We start from the raw sequence: 24,987 nt of genomic DNA on the forward strand, positions 1-24,987 counted from the left end.
AGGCACAACCTGCTTAAATAGGCAGCAAGATGTAAATTGCCTACAGGTGCGCCTGCCTGCAGTGCCAGCTGCCACCAATTGTGCTCCACACCCCCCCTTCCTGCAGGACAAAGACAGACACAACCCAGAACCCCAACATTACATCCCCCTCGACGGGCGCCCTACAAGGACTATCAAGGTGGGCACAGCAGAAGCAATGGGGAAGGTTAATGTCAGGGAAGGGGTGGGGGGGTTGGGTCTGCAGCTCCACCGTGTCCTGACCCGCCAGGTCCACACTGGCCAGGGTGTTCTGCGTTTCCTGGAGGGATGCTCCTGTTCCCTGTTCCCTGGAGGGCCGCTCCTGTTCCCTGTTTCCTGGATGGCCGCTCCTGCTCCCTGTTTCTTGGAGGGCTGCTCCTGTTCCCTGTTTCCTGGAGGGCCGCTCCTGTTCCCTGTTTCCTGGAGGGCCGCTCCTGTTCCCTGTTTCCTGGAGGGCTGCTCCTGCTCCTTGTTTCCTAGAGGGCCTCTCCTGCTCCCTGTTTCCTGGATGGCTGCTCCTGCTCCTTGTTTCCTAGAGGGCCGCTCCTGCTCCCTGTTTCCTAGAGGGCCGCTCCTGTTCCCTGTTTCCTGGAGGGCCGCTCCTGTTCCCTGTTTCCTGGAGGGCTGCTCCTGCTCCTTGTTTCCTAGAGGGCCTCTCCTGCTCCCTGTTTCCTGGATGGCTGCTCCTGCTCCTTGTTTCCTAGAGGGCCGCTCCTGCTCCCTGTTTCCTAGAGGGCCGCTCCTGCTCCCTGTTTCCTGGAGGGCTGCTCCTGCTCCCTGTGCCCGAGAGGGCCGTGTCTGTTCCCTGTGCCCTGGAGGGGCAGCGTTTGTTCCCTGGGTGCTATGCAGTCCTAGAGGGCTGCCCTTGTGTTCCTTGTGTGCTCCCCCTCCCCAGTAAATAAAACCTGTTGAGCATTTTACCACTGTATCCTGGCCTGCGTTCGGGTTCTGTTTAACCCCGTCCCGTAACAGAGAGGTGAGAGAGCAAAGCCGGGGCTAAGGTACAGGCGCCGTGAACAGAAAACCAGCGGAGGCACAAACCATCGCTCCCCTCCGTGATTATGGGCAACGTCAACTCTTTAGCGAATAAGATAGACGAGCTGGCAGCCCTGGGAAACCACCGGATTTACCGTGAGTGCAGCTTGTTTATTCTCACAGAGACGTGGCTAACCGCTACCATACCCGATGCTAACGTGGACCTGTGAGGATTCACCGCGGTGAGAGCGGACAGGGACACAAAGGAATGCGGCAAGAGCAAAGGAGGGGGACTAATCATCTACACCAACAACCGTTGGTGTAACCCTGGCCATGTCTCTGTGAAGGCGGTTTTGTGTTGCCCAAATCTGGAACTGTTAGCCGTTAGCATGCAGCCATATTACCTGCCCAGGGAGTTCAGTCACGTGATCTGGCACGTGTGTGTACATCGCCCCCACGGCCAACGGAGCAACTGCGTGTGAGAAGATCCACAGCGTTGCAGCACGGCTGCAGACCAAGCACCCTGAGGCCCTCCTGATCATCTCTGGAGACTTCAATCATGTGACCCTGGACTCCACACTGGCTGCTCTCCACCAGGTTATTGACTGCCCCACAAGAAACAACAGGACGATCGACCTACTGTACACCAACGTCAAGGAGGCATACAGAGTCATCGCTCCCCCCCCCCCCACTGGGCAAGTCGGACCACAACCTGGTGTACGTGCAGCCCCAGTACACCCCACTGGTCCAAAGGCAGGCAGCCTCCACCCGCTCCATCAGGAGATGGACTCCTGAAGCAGAGGAGGCTCTGAAGGACTGCTTTAACACCACGGACTGGGATGTACTGCTGGGGGAACATGAAGAGGACATAGATGGGATGACCGACCGTCTCACAGACTACCTCAATTTCTGTGTAGATGTGGTTGTCCCCACCAAGACTGTATAGTGTTATCCTAACAATAAGCCATGGGTAACACAGGAAGTCAAGGATGTCCTCAATAAGAAGAAAAAGGCCTTCAGAAATAAAGACAGGGAGGAGATGAAAGAAGCGCAAAGGGAAGTGAAACGCTGCTTGAAGGAGGCGAAGAACACCTACAGGAAGAAGGTGGAGAAGAAGCTGGCTGATAACAACATGCGGGATGTCTGGGAAGGTGTCAGGACCATCACTGGTCACAAAGCCAAGACCAGCACGGAAGGGGGAGGAGTGGATAGGGCAAACGACCTGAACCAATTCTTCAACAGGTTCAGTCAGCCCACTCCACTCCAATCCTCTGCCCCCCACCTCAGCAGCCCAGCTCCCCTCCACCCCTCCCCCCCCCTCCCCAGCAGCCGAGCTCCCCTCTACCCCCCCCCTCCAACCCGCCACCCACCACAACTTCCCCCAACCCCACCTCCCCTCCTCCCTCCTCCATCTCCCCTCCCTCTACTGACCTCCCTCCTCCCACCCTTCCACCCTCTACCACCCCCATTTCCCTGCTCTCACCATCCCCACATCCTCCCTGCTTCACGGCTGACCAGGTGAGGGGAGAACTGAGGAAGCTCCGGCCCCGAGAAGCAGCTGGCCAGGATAGAGTCTGTCCCCGGCTCCTCAAGACCTGCGCTGCTGAACTCGGGGAGCCGCTACAACGGGTCTTCAACCTCAGCCTGGAGCTGGGGAAAGTGCCCACCTTATGGAAGACGTCCTGCATCATTCCAGTCCCCAAGAAGAACAGACCGAGTGAGCTGAACGACTTCCGGCCGGTGGCACTCACCTCACATCTGATGAAGACTCTGGAGCGGCTCTTCCTCAACCTCCTCAGGCCCCAGGTGCAGCACACTGAGGACTCCTCACAGTTCGCCTACCGGGACAAGGTCGGTGTAGAGGACGCCATCATCTACCTGCTGCACCGAGTCCACTCGCATCTGGACAAGGGGAGTGGCACAGCGAGAATCCTCTGTTTGGATTTCTCGAGTGCCTTCAACACGATCCAACCCCTTGTCCTACAGGACAAGCTTCTACAGATGCGAGTGGACCCCTGCCTGGTTGCTTGGATCTCCAGCTACCTCACCGACAGGCCGCAGTTCGTCAGGATGAAGGACACCACGTCTGACACTGTGGTCAGCAGCATCGGTGCTCCACAGGGGACAGTGCTGTCCCCCATCCTCTTCACTCTGTACACCTCGGACTTCTGTTACAACTCCGAAATGTGTCATATTCAGAAGTTCGCAGATGACACAGCCATCATTGGATGTATCAGAGACGACGAAGAGGAGGAGTACCGGTGCCTGGTGAGGGACTTTGTTGCCTGGTGCCACAACAACAGCTTGCAGCTCAACACCTCCAAAACTAAAGAACTGGTCATTGACTTTGGGAGGGACCGACCGAGACCTAGACCAGTTCAGATAGGAACGGAGGAGGTGGAGGGCGTGCAGACCTACAAATATCTTGGGCTGTGGCTGGACAATAGGCTGGACTGGACAAGCAACATGAGGCAGCTGTACAAGAAGACCCAGAGCAGGATGTACTTCCTGAGGAGACTCAGATCCTTCAACATCTGCAGGAAACTCCTCTGGATGTTCTACCAGTCTGTGGTCGCCAGCATCCTGTCCTACGCTGTGATGTGCTGGGGGGGGAGTGTGACAAAAGCGGACCTCTCCAGCCTGGAGAAGCTGATCAGGCGGGCCACCTCAGTGGTGGGGATGAAGCTGAAACCTCTGGCAACAGTGGCAGAGAGGAGAACTATTGACAAACTGCGGAGCATCATGGACAATGTCCGCCACCCTCTGCACACTGTCATCCACAGCCAGAGAAGCCTGATCAGCCAGAGGCTGCGCCTCCCCAAGTTCAGGACAAACAGACTGGGGAACTCATTCTTCCCCCGAGCCATCAGACTGTTCAACTCCTCACTGGGGGGGAGGAGGGCCAACAGAAGGACTGGCATAACACTGGAATAACATAATACTGGGACATCCATTCATTCAGTTCATTCATCCATCTATTCATTTATTTACATTTTTATAGTTTTATATTTTATATTTATATTCTATTTTTATTTTATTCTGTTTTTATTATCTTTAATAGGTTAAATGGTGTGTAATGGTGGTGGGTAATTTTGTACAGCGCTGTACGTTTTCTTGGAGATGCTAATTTCCCTGATGGACACCCCCTAAAGGAATCAATAAAGTACTCAATCAATCAATCAATCAATCAAAGAGAAGAGAGAGGAGAGTCATCTTCCCCTCTTCCCTCATTTTCCCCTCCTCATCCCTTTTTCCTCTTCTTCCTCCCCTCTTCTTCCTCTTCCCTCCTCTTCCTCCCCTCCTCCTCCCCTTCCCCTCCTCCTCCCCACCCCCTCTCCTCCCCTACTCCTCTCCTCTCCTCCCCACTCCCCCCTCCTTCCCTCTCCTCTCCTCTCCACTCCTCTCCTCTCCTCCCCTCCTCCTCTCTGATAACAGCTGATGTGATCAAATGTGATCTCAGATGTGTTGACAACATGGAGAGTTGATGTAAACATGAAACCTGTCATCATGTTTCTCAGAGAGGAGCAAGGGTGGCAGCAGGTTCTTCCCACATTCTCCCCATCTTCTCCTCGTGTTCTCCCCATGTTCTCCAGACATCTGCGAAGAAACAAACACAAGTCAGCACTGATGGAAAACTGAGCCCGTAAATGATCTGATGATGTCATTCACAATTATGTGTGAAAGTCCTCACAAAAATAAAACTATAGGGTATAGGGATATGTGTGTCTGTGGCGGGGGGGGGGGGGGGGGGGGGGGGGGGCTTAATGGAAGAAAGTGTGAAAGTGCTTTGACATTGATGTCATGAAATCAAGAACATCTTTTCTTAGCACGTGTGCGCGTGTGTTTCCGGCCCTCGGGAAGCAACATGCACCATCTGCAGCTGCTGAGGTATTTGTGAACATCTGGGACACAGCGCCCCCATGTGATGGGGAACATATGGGGATGCTGACCTTTGACGCAGTCACGTGGTGTTCAAGCCCAACGTGACGTCACTAGTCAATATTAAAATATTATATATACTAACTGTACTGCATGATATGTATATTTGTGATTATTAATGATCATATAAATAATGAATTAATGATCATATAAATGTTGACAAGAAAAACTGAGTCACATTTTGTAGTTTTTTGGGTGAAAAGGACAGAGTATAATAATAATACTTATACTACTAATAACACTACTACCACTACCACTACTACTACTGCTGCTAATAACAACAATATTAATAATGTTATTATAATAATAACCAACAACAACAACTCTGACCTCATGAATGAACAGCTGAACTGCAACTGCTGATCATGACTTCAGTTCTATTTCAGGAACACTCATGTCGAACCATTGTCAGATATTAATAGAACAATCTGTGATTTTTCTGCATGTTTCCATGGCTTCACCATGTTTAATTTTAAATAAAGTTTGTTTTTTTTAAATATTCCTATAGTCAGAAACTAGTTCACTTCGTTAACTATTGTAACTTTACCTGTTTGTAATGAGAGAGGGAGGAGTCGTGTGACACACACCATCTCACTTTTTAAAAATAGCACACACGTCTGGTTTTCATAAACAATCTGGTGAAGGAGCAGGACACTAGCAGGTAGGAGGAGATCTGATTGGATTCTTTGAGCTCTCAGAAGATTAAAGACATTCAAACTAATTATAACTGACATTGTTAGCAAATGCTAACATACTGAAGCTAGCACTAAATATGCCCTTTATTGGAGGGTTAAAAACTGTAAAAAATAAATAATAAAATAATGATAATAATAATAATAATAATAACGGTGCTACAAACCAATTTGGTCCTGTGTTAAACCAGTTTTGGTTGTGGGGGACCAGATCTGTCATGAGTATAGACTGATTTTCTTGACAAAATGCTACTACTTCCTCCTCCACCTCTTTATCTTTTTCTCCCCCCTCCTCCCCCTCAAGAGCCGTAATGGGTCGAGAGAGGAGTGTGGATGTTCCGGTCTATGATGTTTCACTGATCAGAGGAATCTGGGAGGTCCATGTGAAAAAACACTGGCAGAAACAGAAAAAGGAGCAGGAAAGGAAGGAGAAAAGCGCATTGGCCAGGTATGAAACACCTGATGGTCAGCTGACAGTAACAGTAACACAAATGTCTGTGTGACTGCAGGATTGAGCTGCAGTGGCATTACCGCATCTGCTGTAAGACCCTGAGAACCAATGAACAGAAACTCCTACACCAGTACCTGGAGAGATCCATGCTGCCACACACGTCACCAGGTGAGACACGGGTCACAAAAGTGACAACAGGCAAGGACAATCACATGGGTAAACAAGACCCAGTACAGGTGAATACACACCTGCAGGTACTTGACTCCTTCATTGAGTCCCCCTATGATTTTTATTGGCTGATCTGTTTTGTTTTGATCACTTGTCAGAAATGGATCAGCTGGATCAGATAGACCAGGTGGATACGATGGATGAGGTGCCAAAGATGCTAACCTTCCAGCTGAATGGAGAGAACTGGATGGTGAGGTAGCGCACCATGTGGTTCACCTGTAGGGAAATAACAGGTGCTGAGTGGAAACTTTGTGCAGGAGTTTCCCAGAGAGCTACAGTGGATGACCTACTTGAGAGAATGGCACGTCAGCGGGACAAAGATCCGCCAGCTTCCTGACTACCTGGCTCAGTTCACTCAGCTCACCATCCTCGACATCCCCAAAAACACCATTACTGAGCTGCCACCTGAGATTGGTGAGTCACCTCTGTGTTTCGGTTGGATTCTTCTCCAATAATCTGACAACCAAACGCCAGCCTTCCATCCACAGGTAGACTGGTGGTGTTGAAGGAACTAAATGTGAGCTACAACCGTCTGTGCAGAGTTCCTCCAGAGCTGGGAAACTGTGAAGACCTGCAGAGACTGGAGCTAACTGGAAATCACCTGTGTGAGCTGCCATTCGAGGTGAGACAGACCTGCTGATGTCCTCACGGCCACTCGTGGCTTCTCTTGCTGTGGTAAAGGAAATATCTGACCGAATTCCACCAGATGTTGTTCAGGTTTAGGAGCTGAAAGTCTCTTAAAAACAGTCAATATTGAAAATTTGAATGTCACCATCAGCTGAGTAGCCTGAGGCAGCTGGTTCACCTGGACATCGCAGAGAACAGGTTTGTATCGATCCCTATCTGTGCCCTGAGGATGAGCGGCCTGCTCCTCCTGGATCTGAGCAACAACCGTCTGACTGACCTGCCACAGGACATGGACAGGTAACCGCTGGCCTCAGCACCACCTGAGCTCAACCACCAATGAGCAAGAGTGTTGTGTTGGATCATCAGTTTTTCCTCTCTTCCTGTTTTCACCTGCATTGTCACCACGGGTTGTAGCTGTGCTAATCTAAAGAGGCTTGAGTTTGCCTGGAAACAATAACAAAGGTTTTGACTGGTGTGAAGTCATGATACAGCAGCCATCTTTAATTAGAGGTGTGGTTACAGGCTGGAGCAGCTGGTCACCCTGTTCCTGCATAAGAATCACCTGTCCTACCTTCCTCACTGTCTCACCAACATCCTCACGCTCAGAACAATTGTAGTCAGCGGTGATGAGCTCAACTGCATCCCGACCAGACTTTGCAACAACCCCGCCATCAAGTAGGTCATCATGTTGATCACCATGTAGGTCATTGCACCAGAAGCCAAAGAGAACATTTCAGGAACACCAAATGAGGAAAACATATATTAGTTGACGAGTGAAAAAGATCTGGTGGTTGCGCCCTCTAGTGGCAGCCTGTGGACACTGAAGACTCCCAGTGGAACAAAGTGAAACGCATGCTTTTGTTCTAAAACACCACATTAGAGTGAGAATATGAGAAACTGGCACACAGAGATGAGCCAGGCTGTTGCATTCTCATCTGTTGCTGACAGATTTATCCGACTCTATGAAAACACCATGAAGAAATGTGAAGAGGAAGAAGAGGAGAGAGGGAAGAAGAGAAGGTGGAGAGAGTGGAGGGAGGTGAAGGACAGCAGGGAGAAGGAGTTCATGGAAACCTACATCAGCTCACTGAAGGACAGAGGTGAGTTTCGTCATGCAGAAATATTTCTGAACATTTGTGGGCAGTGAAGAAGTCAAGTGTGTGTTTGTCACAGACAGCATTCCCTACTCCACCACCAAGGTGTCCATCACCTGCCTGCTGTGAGGGGACAAAGGTCAGACAGGCGTGAGGGGTCAGTGGTCAGACCTCCACCTTGTGTCTGGTTCAGATCTTTTCGTCATGAACGAACTCAGATGTCGACTAACATTCACTTTCAGTTATTTTACTTTTGGATTTGTGAACTTTTTGCTTTTTAAAAAAAAGTTGACTCCATCATTTGTGCAATATTTAACCATGTGATATATTAAAACCATTTAAAAACAAAATATTAAATTTTCAGTTAAAATTCGTAAAATTGTTGTTTATTTGATTTTACAGTTGTGACTAAATAAAGACAACAAAGATTTAGTCATGAACAGTCATACAATTTAACCTGTGTTTCTGTGGTGTTCGCATTTTATTTTGCTGTGCTTGTATGTGTGTGTGTGTCTGTGTGCGGGTGCTCACGTGTGTGTCTGATACTTTCAGTGTTTGAGCTCCAAAGATCCTAAATTTATTTTAAAGTTTTTCCTGGATTAATCCATGTTAACACAAACCGCCTGTTTTATCAAATGAAGTGGAGCCAGAGTGACGAGTAAAGTCAGAACAGATCCAGCCAAAACAGATCCAGGATCAGAAGATGCAGACATTAAACATTTGAATCCATAAATGTGTTTATTATCATGACAGAAATGAAACAGTTAACAAGATAAAAGATCGCTCTGCTGATGAAGCTGCTCCATCAGGAAAGTTTACAGGCACTCAGAAACTAAAGTGCAACAGTCAGCAAATCTTGTTCATTCGTAACAGGAACAAGAGGCTCTGTGAATCAGAAACTAATATTTGCATCAGACTGTGAGTTTTCACTGTCAAACTGCAGGAAAAAATGAAACATAGAAAAGAACATAGAAAGAAAAACATAGCGAAATGAAAGCAACTAAAACTTTCAGATGAGGAAGTTTTCATACCTGCAGTGATTTCTGGGAAAATGAGTAACTAGAAAAGAAACAACAGGTCCGTCTGTACATTCAACATCAACGCAACTGTAGCAACACAACGCTACTGCTGCATTCAGGTGCTTCAGGACATATAGCCACCAAGGCTGGTAGCTGGTCCGGACCACCCTGAAGGCAACACTTGATTGTCTAATCTATGGCACCTAACTGAAGGGACATAACTGTTTCAGCTTTGAGTTTCTCGTGATTGTCATCATGTTGTCACTGAAAGAAAACTATGACGGAGCGATTATGAATGTGGACGAAGTGATACCACCATAAAAAAAAACTCAAACAAAATAATAAAGAAAACAAAAATGACACAATTGGCTGACAACGTCTCCCTTTGGACTTTGAGTCACTGGCAGAAGTGGTTCAGCAACAATCATGGTGGTTCAGAAAGATATCCGTGACAAGATCACATGATGGGTTTACCTGATACGTCATGGTAATAGTGATCAGGGAGTCTCTGGAAGCATGTGTAACCAGTGCATAGAGGCCAGGTAAGGTCAAAAGGTCAACATGGAGCTGCGATGCCCCACTGCCTCCCCAAAATACATAGCAGTCTGAGGGAGGAGCATCAGATTTCCTCACCTCAGCACCCCTCACAGGTGGAGACAGCTGGAGATGCAAACAGGAAGTGAGACGCAGGTCCTTGTGGAGCATTCAGCCAATCTTCAGACCTCACATCAGAACTAAAGTGTCAATTTTAAATATTTTTAAAACTGTCCCAAAATGGAACAGAACCTTATCGCTTGTCTGTGCAACGCCATATGACGTTTCAATCAATTTCTTCTGAAAAGGGGCGGGACTTGCAGGGCCAGGATCAACCCAACGGCCTGTCAGTCACATGCTGCTGTCCTGCAGGAGGGGCTCAATGTCCTCTGTGTCACCTGCGGGCGTGGCCAGAGGGCCGGTGCTGACCGCTGTCACAGTCAGGGCATATCCAGATTTGTGGGTGGAGCCAGTCTGGCTATCATCCAATGGGTGTCGTTCAGGGATGAAAATGGCGACAAAAATAGCAAATAAAACCGTGCAGGCTCCAAACAGGAACGGTGGTCCAGGAATGAGCAGCTTCTACCACAGAGCAAAAAACAGACATGACCTCCATCACCACAAGTGCTTACTGACGGTGTGTGTGTGTGTGTGTGTGCGCGTGCGTCTGTAAACCTCGACTTTCTGTGATCTTCCTGCTGCTGGCTGTACATCGTTCAGCTCCACATTGAACAGGAAGAAGATGAAGCCATACAGAGCAGGACCCAGACCATTGCACAACCCTCTGATACCTGTGATCATGCCCTGGGCCACACCTGTACACACAGTTTATGAGACAGGACAACAGGCCGAGCAAGGGGTCGGCAGTTAGCTCATACTCACCCTGTTGATCAGGTGATGCACAGTGTGACACCAGAGCAGAGACTGCTGGGAATGTGATTGAGGACATGGCTGCGATGGTTCCTGCTGCCCACATCATCCTGAAGAGAACCAAAGCAGTCAACACCCAGCAGAACCAGAACAGAACCACGGATCCACTGGGAGGGTGCTCAAGAGCTCACCAGGGTTCTGATCCAAAGCCATACCAGGTCAGCTGCAGGAGCTGGAAGCCCAGGCCCAGAAGAACTGTGTTCTTATTGCCAATGGTCCTCATAAGGATGCTAAGAAACAAAGTCTAACAGACAGAGGACGTGATACAAGTCAGGATGCCAACAGCATCACAACACACACTTATAATTTCACTTTTAAATCCACTTCACTGTCTGACGGACCCTCCAGGCAGCTGCTTATTTCCATACCTGAGCAACAATGGAGAGAATGCCAACCATGGCGATGAAGGCGGCGATGGCAGCAGGTGAAAACTCAATGACCTGCAACACACATCCGACATTCTAATGAAGAACGGTCACCTGAGACCAATGCTTCCTGTGAGGGGTATGTTACCTGTCTTAGGTAGAGAAAGAAGCTGGAATACTGGCCGGCCTCAGGCAGGTAGGACAGGAAGACGGTGACACAGATCAACAGCACGGTGGTGTCTTTGCCAACACGCCGCAGAGACTGGACCACAGCAACCAACCAAATCAGAGAGCATAGAACCAGATCAGATGAACTCCTCCTCTTTGTTGGCAGGAAAACTATCACATGCACAGGAAAGGGGCCTCGTGCACAAGCCAAGTCACTTGTGAGCAACCCCAGTGAGTTTAAAGAGGAACCCTCCAACTGTCCCAGTGGACCTACATCAGCTGCTGAGAACAAACGTCTCTGAACTCACAGCAAACGGGTCAGCCTGTTCCCAGGAGATAGGGAAGCCCCATGATGTCAGCCTCATCTTGTCCGGCAGTGACTCCGGGACAACGAAGAACACAAAGGCAATGTCTATTACTGAAATCACTGTGGCGACCAGGGCGACCAGGCTGTCGCCATACTGAGCTGACAGGTAGGCGCCAATGGCTGGACTGGTCACCAGACTGGCTGCAAACGTGGCAGAAACCTGACGAGACAGAGCAGTGATATCAGGACCTGCAGCACCGAGCTGAAGATCAGTTGCTTTTACTCCTGGCAATCCACACATTTAACCAAAAACAGTCAGAATTCTACGTGTTTTGCCTGAAGTAAGAAAACATTTATATAGTCACAGATTAGGTCAAGATTAGGACCTTCAGCAGCCTGAAAGACAAACTGGTGAGCAGCTGGTCTAAACTCCTGTGGTGCTGAGGCTGGTTACCAGTCCGTAGGCGGTGCTCCTCTCCTGCTCCTCGGTAATGTCAGCCACATAAGCGAAGATCACGGAGAAAGTCACAGCAAATATCCCTGACAGCGAAATCAGAGCAAAGTAGCACCTACAGACAGGAAACATTCCATCAGTTCTCCTGGTTCTAGTTGATTCAGAAAACAGATTTTAATGGTTCCACGACATCAGTAAAAAGGTATTTTCTTTCCTTATGTTCCAGAATAATTACAGTATAATGATTTAATTAATCGCTTTAACATCAGCAACTATGAATAAAAATGGTTCACTCAGGATCTATATGTTCTGGCAGAAGGCAGCAAGGGTAGAACCTTGTTATGAGAACAGCAGCTGATCCAAATGATATTTTTAAACTATAACTTCAGAATCAAGATTATTTAGAAGAACTTCTGAACACAAAGGCCAACTGAAAGGTGCTTCTGGAATTGAACTAAGAGCAGCAGGAGATCCCAGTCTGGCTGATCTGATCACAAGAACAACAGGTGATGATCACATGAACTCTGACTGACTACCCCCCCAGCAGACGGCTCCACAACAACCAGAACCAAACAGCTCACTGCTGCCTCACATTCTCTCCATGATGGAAAGGATCAGACTCCTGAAACACACTCACACACACACACTCCCTCTCACCATGGGCTGATCCTCATGAAGGGGATGGGGGCACAGGTGAAAAAAACTGTCAGGAGGAGGAAAGATTTCCTCCCCCAGATATCAGACAGGGCTCCGATCAGTGGAGCCGACAGAAACGACAGGAATCCCTGAAAGAACACAGAGGCTCAGAGATGGATGACAGATGATCCCTCCAGAGAAATCGGCCATTTGGCCACTAACAAGGAGTGGAGGGTGACAGAGTTCACATGGAACCCTCTCAGATCCTCAGTCATAGCTGTCTACAGGCCTCACCTTCACACCCTGAACCAGACCGTTCATGAGAAAAGTGTGCCGAGGGAACGTCTCATGAAGAACCTGAAACAACAAGGAACAGTTCTTCAAGAAGCCACAGAGCCCAACAGAAAGGAAAACCTCACAAAGGAACACATCTGAGCGGCCAACACGGAGAAGGTGATCTAGAGAGGTGCTGCTGTCATCAGGTTTACTTACAGTCAACATGGGCGTGGTCAGTAGCCCCCAGGCGAAGAACTCCAGGAAGATCACCACAACTGCATGGGTGACTTTGGCTCGGCCCCGGCCGTGCTGCCAACACAGGAGGGTTTATTAGATATTCATGGCTGGAAAGGAGCTTCAATTCTTGTAAAAGCTCAGATGGACAGCTGCTCAGACCAACACCTCACAGGACAGAGTCCAAACAAACTGAACAGCATCAGACCAGCATCAGGGACACATTTATTTGAAATGAACGTGAAAGAAACCAAACCATGGAGGAAAAGATCAAATGCATTCTGGAGGAACAGCTGAGACATAGATGACAACAAGTGCATGTCCTGAATGGTGACAGGTTACTGGAGCACCTGCAGAGAAACAGCCTGTTTGAGATGTTTCAGTCAGGCTTTAGAGCTCATCACAGCACAGAAAAAGCACTTATTAAAGTTACTAATGGTCTTCTTATAGCTTCAGATCATGGACTGGTTTCTATGCTGGTTCTGCTGGATCTCAGTGCTGCCTTAGATACAGTTGATCACAGCATCCTGTTACATAGACTGGAACATATGATTGGGATTAAAGGGACAGCACTAGACTGGTTAGGATCATATTTATCAGATAGATACCAGTTTGCTCATGTCCATGGCGTTCCCTCTTCATACAGTAGGGTTAGCCATGGAGTTCCACAAGGTTCTGTACTTGGAACAATCCTTTTCTCCCTGTACATGCTTCCCTTAGAAAACATTATTCAGCAGCAATGAATAAATGTTCATTGTTATGCTGATGACACTCAGCTATATCTATCCATGAAACCAGAGGAGACAGAGAAGTTAGTGAAGCTTCAGACCTGTCTTAAAGACATAAAGTCTTGGATGTCTTCAAATTTCCTTCTCGTTAACTCAGGAAAAACTGAAGTCATGGTGTTTGACCCTGAACCTCACAGGGATAGATTAGATCACATGATCACTCTAGACAGTATCTCCTTAGCATCTAGTCTCTCTGTGAGGAATCTTGGAGTAACTTTTGACCAAAATCTGTCCTTCAACCCACACATTAAAATAGTCTCTAGAAGTGCCATTTTTCACCTGAGAAACATCGCAAAGATCAGGAAACTACTGACCCGCCATGATGCTGAAAAGTTAGTCCATGCATTTGTCACTTCCAGGCTGGATTATTGTAATTCTTTATTATCAGGGTGTCCAAACAACTCTTTAAGAAGCCTCCAGGTGATCCAGAATGCTGCAGCCAGAGTTCTGACAGGTATTGACAAAAGAGATCTCATAACTCCTGTACTGGCGTCTCTTCATTGGCTGCCCATTAAATTTAGAATAATTTTTAAAACCCTTCTTCTGACCTACAAGGTCCTCAGCTCCATCCTACCTGGAGGAGCTAGTGACACCTTATCATCCCAATAGACCACTCTGCTCTTTGAATGCTCGTTTACTTGTGGTTCCCAGAGTCTCTAGGAGTAGAATGGGGGGCTTAGCATTTAGTTACCAGGCCCCCCTGCTGCGGAACCAGCTCCCTGTCAAGGTAAAAGTTATAGACTTTTAAGATTAGACTTATAACCTACCTCTTTGAAAAAGCTTATTATCACTAATTCTCTAGTTGCAGTTACTATCCTAGACAGACAAATTATCATACTTAGGGGATCTAATTATTAGGTTAACATCCTAGTTATGCTGCTATAGGCCGAGGCTGCCTGGGTCCAGAAACATGATCACCTGACAGGCCTCTGTCACCAACTGGGTCAAGTCTTCCTTTCCTATCCTCCTCATAGGTATCGCGGCCTTCATAGTTGTATGCTGACCTACTGACCCCGCTGACCTACTCAACTCAACAGGCAGTTTATTTTAATTAATATAATGTATTTCTATGTTCTACCTGTTCTCTCCTCTACCTGTCCTCCCTCTTCTCCTTCCTCTCTACCCAGCCGGCTCAGCAGGAGGGTCCCCCCTATATGACCGACCCATTTTCTGTTTACATCCTTCATAAGTAAACGTGAGTTTTCATCTACCTCATTTCTAGTGGTGGAAGTTAGAAAAAGACTAATGGTGGTCAACAAATAGAGATAAAATCTACTTCCTGTTTGCAGTCCTGACAGAATTAATCCATAAAAGTTTGGGTTTAAGGGGGAGCTAGCATTAGCAGCGGCGCTAGCCCGGAGTCAATGATGGGACCACCTGCGTCACCTTTACGCTCCTGTCAGATGACTTTAAATACGGGGGTTGGTCTGAAAGTAGCTGCACAAATGCACAATTTGTGGCCCAAAGCTGGCTACCCAGCACCGCCCAGGAGCCGCTTAAAGTTGCCGTTAGCCCCGGTGCTAACAATCCTCACCGAGCTCCGCACCAACATGATGTCGGTGGCCTCGCTTGCTGGTTTCTTCAGGCTCGGCTCACATCCCGGCTCGCCGGTTATCTCGTGTACTGCGACCCTGTCGGCATTCCTCGGAGGGGGACGTGTCTCTTCCAGGGTTCCGTCGGTATCACCTCATTCCTGTACTGAACCACGGGAGCGGCAGCAGAAACCGTTGGGTTGGTGTCCTCCAAATTCCTTTGCTTTACTTGAATCAAACAGCCGGTTACATCAATTTAATCACAGCGATCTTTTGTGTGAGCGGGGCCATCCGCTCACTCTCTCAGTTAATAGTAAACACTGACCTAAACACCGCCCCAGTAGGATGTCTCCATATACCAACGAACGTAATGTCTCCAGGATGAGTTGCGGAAGTTCTACTTGTTAAAACTACAAATAAAGTTTTAAAGTGTTAAACTTTCATGTGGAACAAAAGTATTTGTACTAACAATAATGCCGTTTAATGGTGAAGACGATTTTTAAAATATGGTTGTGAATTTTCTTCGTAGCCAAATTCCTTTGAAGGCCCCCGACAGTTAAGTGACTTAAATAAAAAGGCTGCTTCACAGTGATGATTCGGCACAAATGAAGCTCTTTAGAGGTCACATAACAACTGTATATTTAATTACATCAAGACAGTTTAAAGTATTCAAATCTATGAAAATATTTTTTTTCAAAAAAGCGGGAAATTTGCAAACGTTGGTGTAATAATTGGTGTATCTAGTTAATGACAGGACGTTTCGATAATCTGTTTCTGCCCACACAGATTGTTTGGATGTTTAACTGCCATATTGTGAACTTTGTTTGAACTTTGTTTTATGTAAAAGGAATTTAAAGAAAATGATTCTTCCACTTCACAGTCGTGGTGCTGCTGGGGCCACCTGCTGCACCGCGGCTCTCATTACAATACAGGAAAGAAGTTCTGGTATTGGAAAAGATCAAATTTCAACGAACATAAAGACTACATTTCAATCCAACTGAAATGATTTGAGTTATAAAACAGAAAGGAGGCCGACGCAGGTTGTCGTGTGACGGGAGGACACAGGATACGGTATCAAAATATCTGGTCTTATTTCCGGTTGGAGTACTGTAAAATAAAGATTATCAATGTTTTGACCTCGTTGTTTTTGTTGTCGTGTATGTTGATGGTCTTGAAGAACACCTTTACTCAAATGATATTTCTGTTTGTTTGAAAAATTGGACTATAATAGCTGTGACGTGAGTTACAAAAATTTGATCTTTTCCACAAAGCTGTTTAAAAAACGCATGTGGCAAAATTTCACACATTTTAATTTTTAATAGGATATGATTCGTTAGAACAGAGCTCGACTTTCACTACTGTCCTTTCCCCATGTTTAATATTTTTTAAAACAACTACGTAAGAGGCCCCCCATAATCTGCATTTTATTTTGAAGGTGTTGTCGTCTCACTTCCGATTTGCCTTCATTCGAACCAATCCAACTTGACGCAGCAGAGAGGCGAACGGAGGATCGGCGGATCAATTTAGAGCCACCGGCGGCTGATCGGATTATGCGGAGGCGTTGATCATTACATCGGTAAGAAACGATATAGGCTCCGTGTCGAGGAACAACCAGCGGCGACATAAGAGCGCTGTAGAGTTAGCCTGGCGCCCATGCGCCCCTCGCAGCCTCCCCTCTCCCTTTGTTCCTTTGCGCCTTTTCTTGCACCGACACAGGTTTTGTAAATACTGGCGCAACATGGCCGCCGTGTGCAGAGATCAGCCGCTGTGTGCGTGCGCGCGCGCGTGTTGTGGGGCGACGAGGAGGTAATTAGGAGTGTAAATTCTGGCTTTTGGCTGCTGATCTTCAGCTTAATCGTCACTCGCATCCAAAACACCCGCAGCTGATCTGGACCGCGCACACGTGACCTGCATATTTCAATCTGGACACACGCCGCTAGACTGCGCGTGTGTGGTGGGGGTGCGGGGCGGACTTAGGTCATGATGGCGATGGTCGAGATGTTTTTACGTTAGTGTGACGTCATAGTGAGGGCACGTCATCGATGTCCAGCTGTTCTATTGAAACGTGTAGTGCTCGATACACCAGAGCACATGAAAAGTGCTTCTCAGTCACCTTTTACTCTTTTACTCTTCTTTTCTTTGATCTTTGGGAGTCTTTGAAGCTTTTTGTTTATTTAGGATGTAATTTTGTGTAATTTGCTCTGATCAACTTTTGCTTCTGTGTTAGAAAAGTCACAATAATTGCGCAACATAAATGACTAAAATCACCAGAGCTGCTGATCCTGAGTCTATAAAATAGTAAAGGGAGACAAAGCTTTTTTATTTCAATCCTTGCAGGGCTACAGCTGATGTTATGTTTGTTCTTTAATAATCACAAAGTGAATCATTCTTCCCACCCAGACTGATCGGATTTCTCTCAAGGACATAGTCTGGACCCAGCTGCCCAGGGACTGGTCTTCATCCTTTCTTCACTCCTCCCTCTGCTCCTTCCTCCTTTCCCTGCCCCCCAGCCCCTCACCCTTTCTCCATTCTCACCCATTCCTCTGCACATCGAGGCCCAGCGTTCACCTCGAACTGGCGGCCGGACCGGCTGCCCCCACAGGTGGATGAATGAAGACCCCATTCAAGAGCCCAACAGCCCCACGACCCCGGACAGACGGGGGTGAGTTCCAGAGGCTTTATTTCTAGGCAGTAATAAATGAAAGTCTGGTTGTTAGCATGCTATCATTAGTGGCAGCCGGCTCTGGGCCTCAGGTTGGTGTCTCCGATGTGCTGGCAGTGGGGGACACAGTAAAATGCAGGGGAACCCGCTGTATAGTCTTCTGTTCATTAGGATGCCCCGGTGGTCGGCGGCAACACAGAACATGTTAAAATAATTCTCTGTGTGTGGGTGTGTTTTAGGGCATTCAGGTGTTTCTGCAAACATGATGAAGAAAAAGAATCCACACAAGTGAGATCACAAAATTTAGATGGTCATTTTGAAAATTTTGACAGTCGCACTCATCTTTTCTCTCTCTCTCTTCCTCCCAGGAAGCAGAGGACCAATGTGGGTCCCAGTAAGACTCTGGCTCAGCCCAGAAGGAACATAGTGGGTTGCAGGATCCAGCACATCTGGAAAGAAGGAAGTAAGTTTGATGGAACAGAATGTTCAAATCTGCTTCAGAAGCTGTATTAATCTGGTGGGCGGAGCTTAATGTGGTGGCTTTCACCTTTGCTCAGGTGTTCTTCTCTTCTTACTCTGCTCCATTCAGTTTTGATGTTTGATGAATAACCTTAATCATTTTGTGCTGAGAAATTGCTCGGGTGGATGTTATTAGTTGTTTTATGCTTCCCCATAACTGCGGCCATTTAATTCGAGATTAAATGTATAAAAATAAATAAAAATGTTGCAGTTTGTATAATGAGTTCAAAACAAGCAGCCAGATCTTTGACCTTTAACCTCAGAAATATAACAAAATCCTTTTCTCACATGTTTATGAAGCACTGAGCAAAACTCTTGAATAATTTCTGTGTGTGTGTCTCTCTCCCTCCTAGGTAAGTCCTCTCAGTGGAAGGGGACTGTCCTGGACCAGGTCCCAGTGAATCCGTCTCTCTACCTGATCAAATACGACGGCTTCGACTGTATCTATGGCCTGGAGCTGTACAGCGACGAGCGGGTGATCGGACTGGAGGTTCTGCCTGACAGAGTGGGTGAGGAACTGCACCATCACACACCAATCTCATCGGTTCTGTGCCTTATGACATCATCCAGAGTGTACCCCTCTGATCGGTCCAGCTCCAGCCCGCGTCAGCGACTCCTTGCTGGCAGAGACCATGATCGGGAAAGCGGTGGAGCATATGTTTGAGACGGAGGATGGGCCGAAGGAGGAGTGGAGGGGAATGGTTCTGGCCCAGGCTCCCATCATGACATCGTGGTTCTACATCACCTATGAGAAGGACCCGGTGCTCTACATGTACCAGCTCCTGGACGACTACAAGGAGGGAGACCTGCGGATCATGCCCGACTCTAGTGAGCACCGTACACACAGTTTCTGCCAGTTTACACTTAGCTTCTCACTTGTTACTTGTTCAGGGTTGAAAGATCTCAGAAAAAAAATCACATGACCCATGTTTACCTCTGTTTATGTGCAGATGATGCAGCAGCAGAACGGGAACCTGGTGAGGTGGTCGACAGCCTGGTGGGCAAACAGGTGGAGTATGCCAAAGAAGACGGCGGCAAGCGTTCGGGGATGGTCATTCACCAGGTGGAGGCCAAACCCTCCGTCTATTTCATCAAGTTTGATGATGACTTTCACATCTACGTCTATGACTTAGTCAAGACCTCCTAAGGCCAGAGAATCCAGGTCCAAGACCACCAAGAAACTGATTAAGACCTGCTCAGACTCCACCAGAGATGCTCTATGGAGAGGGTGATCCACTCGGATTTGTTTTTCAGAGATGCGCCTTAAAATGAGAAAGTAATGTTTGTGGCTGTTGGAATGGTCACATGTTCAGAGTTTTTTCCAGTCATTCATTATTTTTTCTGCATTTCCAGAATTCTTTCTCTTAATGTTATATTACCGTAACACAAAAGGAGCCACAAAAACAATCTGGACTTTTTGAAGAAATGGAGAAAATAAAGATCGGCTGCAGCCTTTCCTGAACCTTCATCAGATCATTGGGAGCTGGGGGGTCTGTTCCCCCAATACTGAACTTCCTGTCAGTTCATGTCTGTTTCTACATTACCCAGAATTACTTGGGTGAATCTCTGTGGACAAGAGTTAAGTTGCAACAATTATCCTGACAGCATCGTCGATGCTAACCCAGCAGATGACGTTCGTGGCCATTTGAAGTTGTTCCCACAGCATTTTTCAGTTTTGTTTTAACAACTGGTGGTTTCCACCCGAACGTAATTATATTTGTACCAGAAATGCTCGTTTGAACACTGACGGATTGTAGTGAGAGTTTGGGAAAACTTTCAGTTTGGTTACATGTAATATATGGTTTATAACACATGACGTGGTTGTGAGGACACATGTTAATTCATGTACCTTCAAGAGACATTTTTATACTTTGACGTCAGTTTTATGGTAGGGGTAAGTGTGCTATCAACCATGTCTGACATGACAAATGTCCCCTTTAAAGTTGATAAATGTTGATTTTTAGCTTCAGTCATTCCAAAATATCCACTGTTCCACACCTGCTCCTTCAGACGGCTAATGTCACTCAGCCTGCTCAGAAAAACCAACAGATGTGGATCCAGATACATCTCCATCCACCTAAATCCACTTTTCATTTTAAGATAATTCTCCACGTGGTATAAATAACTCTGATTTTGACCAATTCCAAACAATATATTCAATATCCCAAATCAAACACACAGATGATGGTTTTTTTGGTTCTGAACATTGGAGCTTTTTGTTAATGAGCAGATAATTTCCTTATTTCTTTGACCAATCAGCTTGGTCGATTCACCTGCGGAGGCTATGATTGGCTGCTGTCTCCAGCGAGGGTGGGTCATCGGGGGTGACGTTGACACTTGTGAGACCATTTCATAGACTGACCAAGCTGCGTGTGTGTGCGTGTGTGTCCCGTGCAGAGCCGTGTTGTATTTGCATGCTCTATAGCTCTGTGTAAATTCAAGTTGCTGAGTTGCATGTTCTGTGTTTTCAGTTCAGCTGACGTCTGTTGTGGCTGTTGGTGCCTTTTTCTTTTTCTTGTTCTTTTCTGTGTTTTTTACAGTGTTTCAGAGGCTGTGAATTAAAAAATGTTGTGACAACCTGAGGTGACAGAGTTATGACGGTGTGACGTCTGTTTATGGTGGATTGCCACTGTTAGAGTGCCAACTACTGATGCCAGTGTTGTACAGCAGTGAAAAGCTCCCACAATATTTACAAAAATTAAACATTTCTGTTTTTCACTTGAGTCTTACTCTCTTTTCTCGTTGATATTTAATTGTGACCTTACCCAGTGAACACATTTATCCACCCTGGAGAACTTGAAGCATGTGTGAGACATAAAGCAGACCATGTGCTGTCAGCCAGGTCTGAGGATGCCTATGAAGTGTCAAAATTATACAGTGAAGTTAAAAATTACATGAAATAAAAGAACAAATCAGATTATTACATGTGAACTGTGACAAGTGCGTGTGTGCAAATAATACACATGAACTTGTGAAAAGCGTCACTGTGACGTCATAAACCCGCGCGAACTCCCAGAATGCATCTCTCAGATAAATGACAAACCTGTTGTTTAAAGGCCATTTATTAGTTGTCGTCGATCAATTAGCTTCCTGATTATTGATTGATATTAACCTGTTTCGATACCCTGTCTGAGAACACAGGAGCTAAAAGATAAAACCGTCAGTAAAGAAGCTCACCTGGAGAATCAAAGTGTCCAACTGCCCTGTCGCGCCATGATCTTTCTGGTTCATGCATGTGATGATTGGTCAAATCACGGATCAATCTGTGAAAGGTGCAGCCTTCTCTTGTTACGCTATGCGCCTCAGCCTCTCTGATCCAGAACCAGATATTATCTGTGCAAACATGTAGACAAATCCTGCGTCAGTCAACAAACAGTCTTAACAAATTCTGTCAAAATAGTATTTTTAATTTTTATCACGTCTTTGGGGTAAACGTAGATCTAGAGATGTAGAATGTGTGATAGATATAGACAGATGCTGTTTTTTTTTTAGGATAGAATCAAGTCTATTAGCCTACAGTAGTTCTCTACCTCATTTTGTTAGTACACCAAACTTTTTAACCATATTTCTAGTGGTGACCGGTGCTCTATTGGTTTTAGTCAACTTAATTAAGATGGTGAAAAGATGTGTTTTCAAAAGCCAACCCCGTGGCGGAAAGGCTGTGAGCAGCAGCAGTTCGGTGCTCCCGCCTCTCCGGCAGGAGGCGCTGTGATCCTGACAGGAACAGGAAGTAGAAGTGGACAGTGGCGTGTTGAAGCTCCATGTGGTTGAAAGGCGATAAAAATACCTCTGGTTTAAGTTTTTTATCTTTGTTGAGGGGTGAAAATGCAGCACGACGACGTGAGTGTGAACCAAGAATATGCTAACACTAGCTAACCAAGGAAATCTTTCTCATATTGAGTATCGCTAACGACTTTATTAATCACTAATCCTTCGTCGCTTGAAATATGAAACGCTGCTTTCATTATGCTGTCATTGTTATTAATTTCTTGTGTTACAATCGTTGCTTCAGGTTATCTGGGATATTATTGGGAACAAACAGTTCTGCTCATTCAAAGTCAAGTAAGTTAATTTATGAAAGGAAGATGTTTTAAATGTGCTTCTCCAGTATTTCTTTGTCTTTGAAGATTAATAAACTCAAGGTTGCGGTTTAAAGTGTCATCATTAGGAATATTTTTATTTACGTTTTTTTTTAAATTGTTGAGCAACCTTTCACAAAATTCCTCTGAAAGGAAGAAACTTTATTAAATGGCCACAGTGATTCTTATTCTTTTTGCCTTAGTTTTACTCGAGCCTGAGTATCTCGTGTACTTCATTACTTTGCACCTGGTGTGGTTTTTGTGTTAAAGACCTGATTGGCTCATTAAACCTTAAGATAATGTCCCAATTATTAGCACACTGTCCTGCATTTAATTAATGAGCTAAAAAGGCTGCTAATTACTGGAGCGTTGATATTACGATCTTGTCTTTGTCATCAGGACCAAGAGCCAGAGTTTCTGTCGGAATGAATACAACATCACTGGAATGTGTAACCGCTCTTCCTGTCCACTGGCCAACAGTCAGTACGCCACCATCAGGGAGGAGAAAGGTGAGGGACGCAGCATGACGCGTCAACTAGCCTGCGCCGTGTGATAACGCTTTTATTCTTGCAGGTCAGTGTTTCCTCTACATGAAGGTGATCGAGAGAGCAGCATTCCCTTCCAAGCTTTGGGAGAAGGTCAGGACTATTCTGATTTGTAGATGCACAAGTGAGAAAACACGTGCAAGGATGTGCTAATAGGTGTTTCTGTGCATGCGCAGGTGAAACTGAGTAAAAATTATGAGAAAGCTCTGGAACAGATTGATGAGAATTTGATCTACTGGCCTCGATTCATTCGACACAAATGCAAACAACGCTTCACCAAAATCACCCAGTACCTGATTCGAATGAGGAAACTGGTCCTCAAGAGACAGTAAGGAGAAAATCCCACATCCGTGTAGGCAATTCAAGTTGAATCTGCTTTGTGAGTTGAGTGATTAAGTGTGTGTGTGTTTGTGTGTGTAGGAGGAAGCTGGTTCCCCTCAGCAGGAAGGTAGAAAGGAGAGAGAAGAGGAAAGAAGTGAGTGAAGCTGATCATGTGTGTGCACATACATGCCTGCCTGTTAATGTGTGTTTGTGTTGGCAGGAAAAAGCTCTGATTGCTGCTCAGTTGGACAACGCCATCGAGAAGGAGTTGCTGGAGAGACTCAAACAGGGAACGGTGCGCATGTGCTCACATTATCCACAAACGGGAAGAAATCTGGGAAGAAAAGAGGTTTTCAGGGTTTCGATGTTTGTTTCAGTACGGAGACATCTACAACTTCCCCGTTCACGCCTTTGATCGAGCTCTGGAGCAGCAGGAGGAGAGCGAGGAGGAGGAGGAAGAAGAGGAGGACGATGAGGTGATTATCAGTTCTCTCTCACCCCCCCCGCACGCACAGAGTTCGTATTTGATTGTGTGTGTGTGTGCGCAGGATGTTGGGCAGAAAGAGTTTGTCACAGAAGAGGAAGTGGAAGAGAGCGATCTGAGCGACTTTGAGGTAAATGGGGCTCCTGACGACCCACCTGTCAGGTCACATGATATTGATATCATCATCATTGATGTCATCTGCCAGAGTTGCACACGGGGTGGCGGGGCTTATTGGGTTAGGGTGATGATGATGGACCACAATATGGGCTGCAGGTACTTTCTTTGGGTTTTAATTTAACTATTCATTAAAAATGCAAGAATAAGTTTCTCAGCATTGGATATCGAGACCTGAAACTTTGACCTTTTAATTATTACGACTCAAATAATTCAAACTTCTGCTGACCCATGAACTTGACACAGAAGGCCCAAGATTCACGTCACTCTTTGACCAGAACTTCTCATGAGTGTGGATGTAACTGATGGAACGTCTGTTTTCACAGGAAATGAACAAACTGAAGACAAGTAGTGATGAAGAGGGGGAGGAGGAGTCCAGTGCAGAGGAGGATGTGCAGACTTTAAGGTGTAAAGGGAAAAGCCCGGCCAATGGTTCAGTGGCAAGGAAAAAGCGAGCGTACGTGGAGATCGAGTACGAGCAGGAGACGGAGCCAGCAGCCAAGAGCCGAGCCGCACGTTGATGACGCCTCTTGAGGGAAGTGTGACCTGAGGACACACCCCCTGGACACTAACAGCACCCCAGTCCTGGAAACTGACTGGAGAATTTTTCTGTTGCCAGGAACTTTATTACACTTCCTGCCTGTCATCCGAACCCTTCCCTTCACACAAATTCATCCCATGCAGAAGAAACTTGGACCAGGCGAGGAAGGGTGATGACGTCATCACGATGTCATCGTCCAGCAAAACAGTAAATGTTTAATATTAAAACTTTTTGAAGCATTTCTGGCTCGTTTTGAGACAACGAATGAACAAATCTCATCTCTGATTGGTAATTTATCTCTACGCCATTCTGGAAACTTTCTGTTTCTGGTTTGAATCCAAACAGTTTGAATTCTTAAAGAGAAATCACCCTTTTGGGTGAAAAGAAGCTGATTC

The 24,987-nt window shown here is 46.5% G+C and overlaps 4 protein-coding genes and 1 non-coding gene across 5 annotated transcripts; 4 read left to right on the top strand and 1 right to left on the bottom strand.

Moving 5' to 3' along the window:
* Positions 1-5,557: 5,557 nt before the first annotated feature.
* On the top strand, positions 5,558-8,480 carry lrrc2 (leucine rich repeat containing 2). The gene is made up of 10 exons (XM_011615311.2): positions 5,558-5,593; positions 5,929-6,072; positions 6,134-6,243; positions 6,402-6,493; positions 6,561-6,717; positions 6,792-6,925; positions 7,082-7,227; positions 7,453-7,605; positions 7,879-8,030; positions 8,104-8,480. The coding sequence occupies exons 2-10, from the start codon at positions 5,936-5,938 to the stop codon at positions 8,151-8,153; spliced, it is 1,131 nt and encodes a 376-aa protein (XP_011613613.1). The 5' UTR covers positions 5,558-5,593; positions 5,929-5,935; the 3' UTR covers positions 8,154-8,480.
* A 263-nt stretch (positions 8,481-8,743) lies between these two features.
* On the bottom strand, positions 8,744-15,594 carry mfsd14bb (major facilitator superfamily domain containing 14Bb). The gene is made up of 12 exons (XM_011615312.2): positions 15,270-15,594; positions 12,930-13,022; positions 12,732-12,794; positions 12,459-12,586; positions 11,802-11,916; positions 11,349-11,567; positions 11,021-11,134; positions 10,876-10,947; positions 10,639-10,751; positions 10,460-10,557; positions 10,253-10,392; positions 8,744-10,159 (listed from the first exon to the last, which is right to left on the bottom strand). Exons 1-12 carry the CDS (start codon positions 15,285-15,287, stop codon positions 9,929-9,931), a joined length of 1,404 nt encoding a protein of 467 aa, XP_011613614.1. The 5' UTR covers positions 15,288-15,594; the 3' UTR covers positions 8,744-9,928.
* A 1,103-nt stretch (positions 15,595-16,697) lies between these two features.
* Positions 16,698-21,171, top strand: spinb (spindlin b). Its single transcript, XM_003974527.3, has 7 exons — positions 16,698-16,843; positions 17,668-17,929; positions 18,169-18,217; positions 18,298-18,392; positions 18,802-18,957; positions 19,043-19,276; positions 19,399-21,171. Exons 2-7 carry the CDS (start codon positions 17,878-17,880, stop codon positions 19,593-19,595), a joined length of 783 nt encoding a protein of 260 aa, XP_003974576.1. The 5' UTR covers positions 16,698-16,843; positions 17,668-17,877; the 3' UTR covers positions 19,596-21,171.
* Positions 21,172-21,664: 493 nt separating this feature from the next.
* LOC115247757 (small nucleolar RNA U13) lies at positions 21,665-21,765 on the top strand. The gene has a single exon (XR_003886855.1). It is a non-coding gene; the product is annotated as a small nucleolar RNA U13 (small nucleolar RNA).
* Positions 21,766-22,120: 355 nt separating this feature from the next.
* mak16 (MAK16 homolog (S. cerevisiae)) lies at positions 22,121-24,861 on the top strand. Its single transcript, XM_003974632.3, has 10 exons — positions 22,121-22,288; positions 22,461-22,510; positions 22,927-23,036; positions 23,101-23,165; positions 23,249-23,400; positions 23,493-23,547; positions 23,614-23,688; positions 23,771-23,869; positions 23,942-24,007; positions 24,378-24,861. The coding sequence occupies exons 1-10, from the start codon at positions 22,274-22,276 to the stop codon at positions 24,570-24,572; spliced, it is 882 nt and encodes a 293-aa protein (XP_003974681.1). The 5' UTR covers positions 22,121-22,273; the 3' UTR covers positions 24,573-24,861.
* Positions 24,862-24,987: the final 126 nt, after the last annotated feature.

The sequence above is a fragment of the Takifugu rubripes genome, chromosome 21 (assembly GCF_901000725.2).
Source record: "Takifugu rubripes chromosome 21, fTakRub1.2, whole genome shotgun sequence".
In the NCBI taxonomy this organism is placed as follows: domain Eukaryota; kingdom Metazoa; phylum Chordata; class Actinopteri; order Tetraodontiformes; family Tetraodontidae; genus Takifugu; species Takifugu rubripes.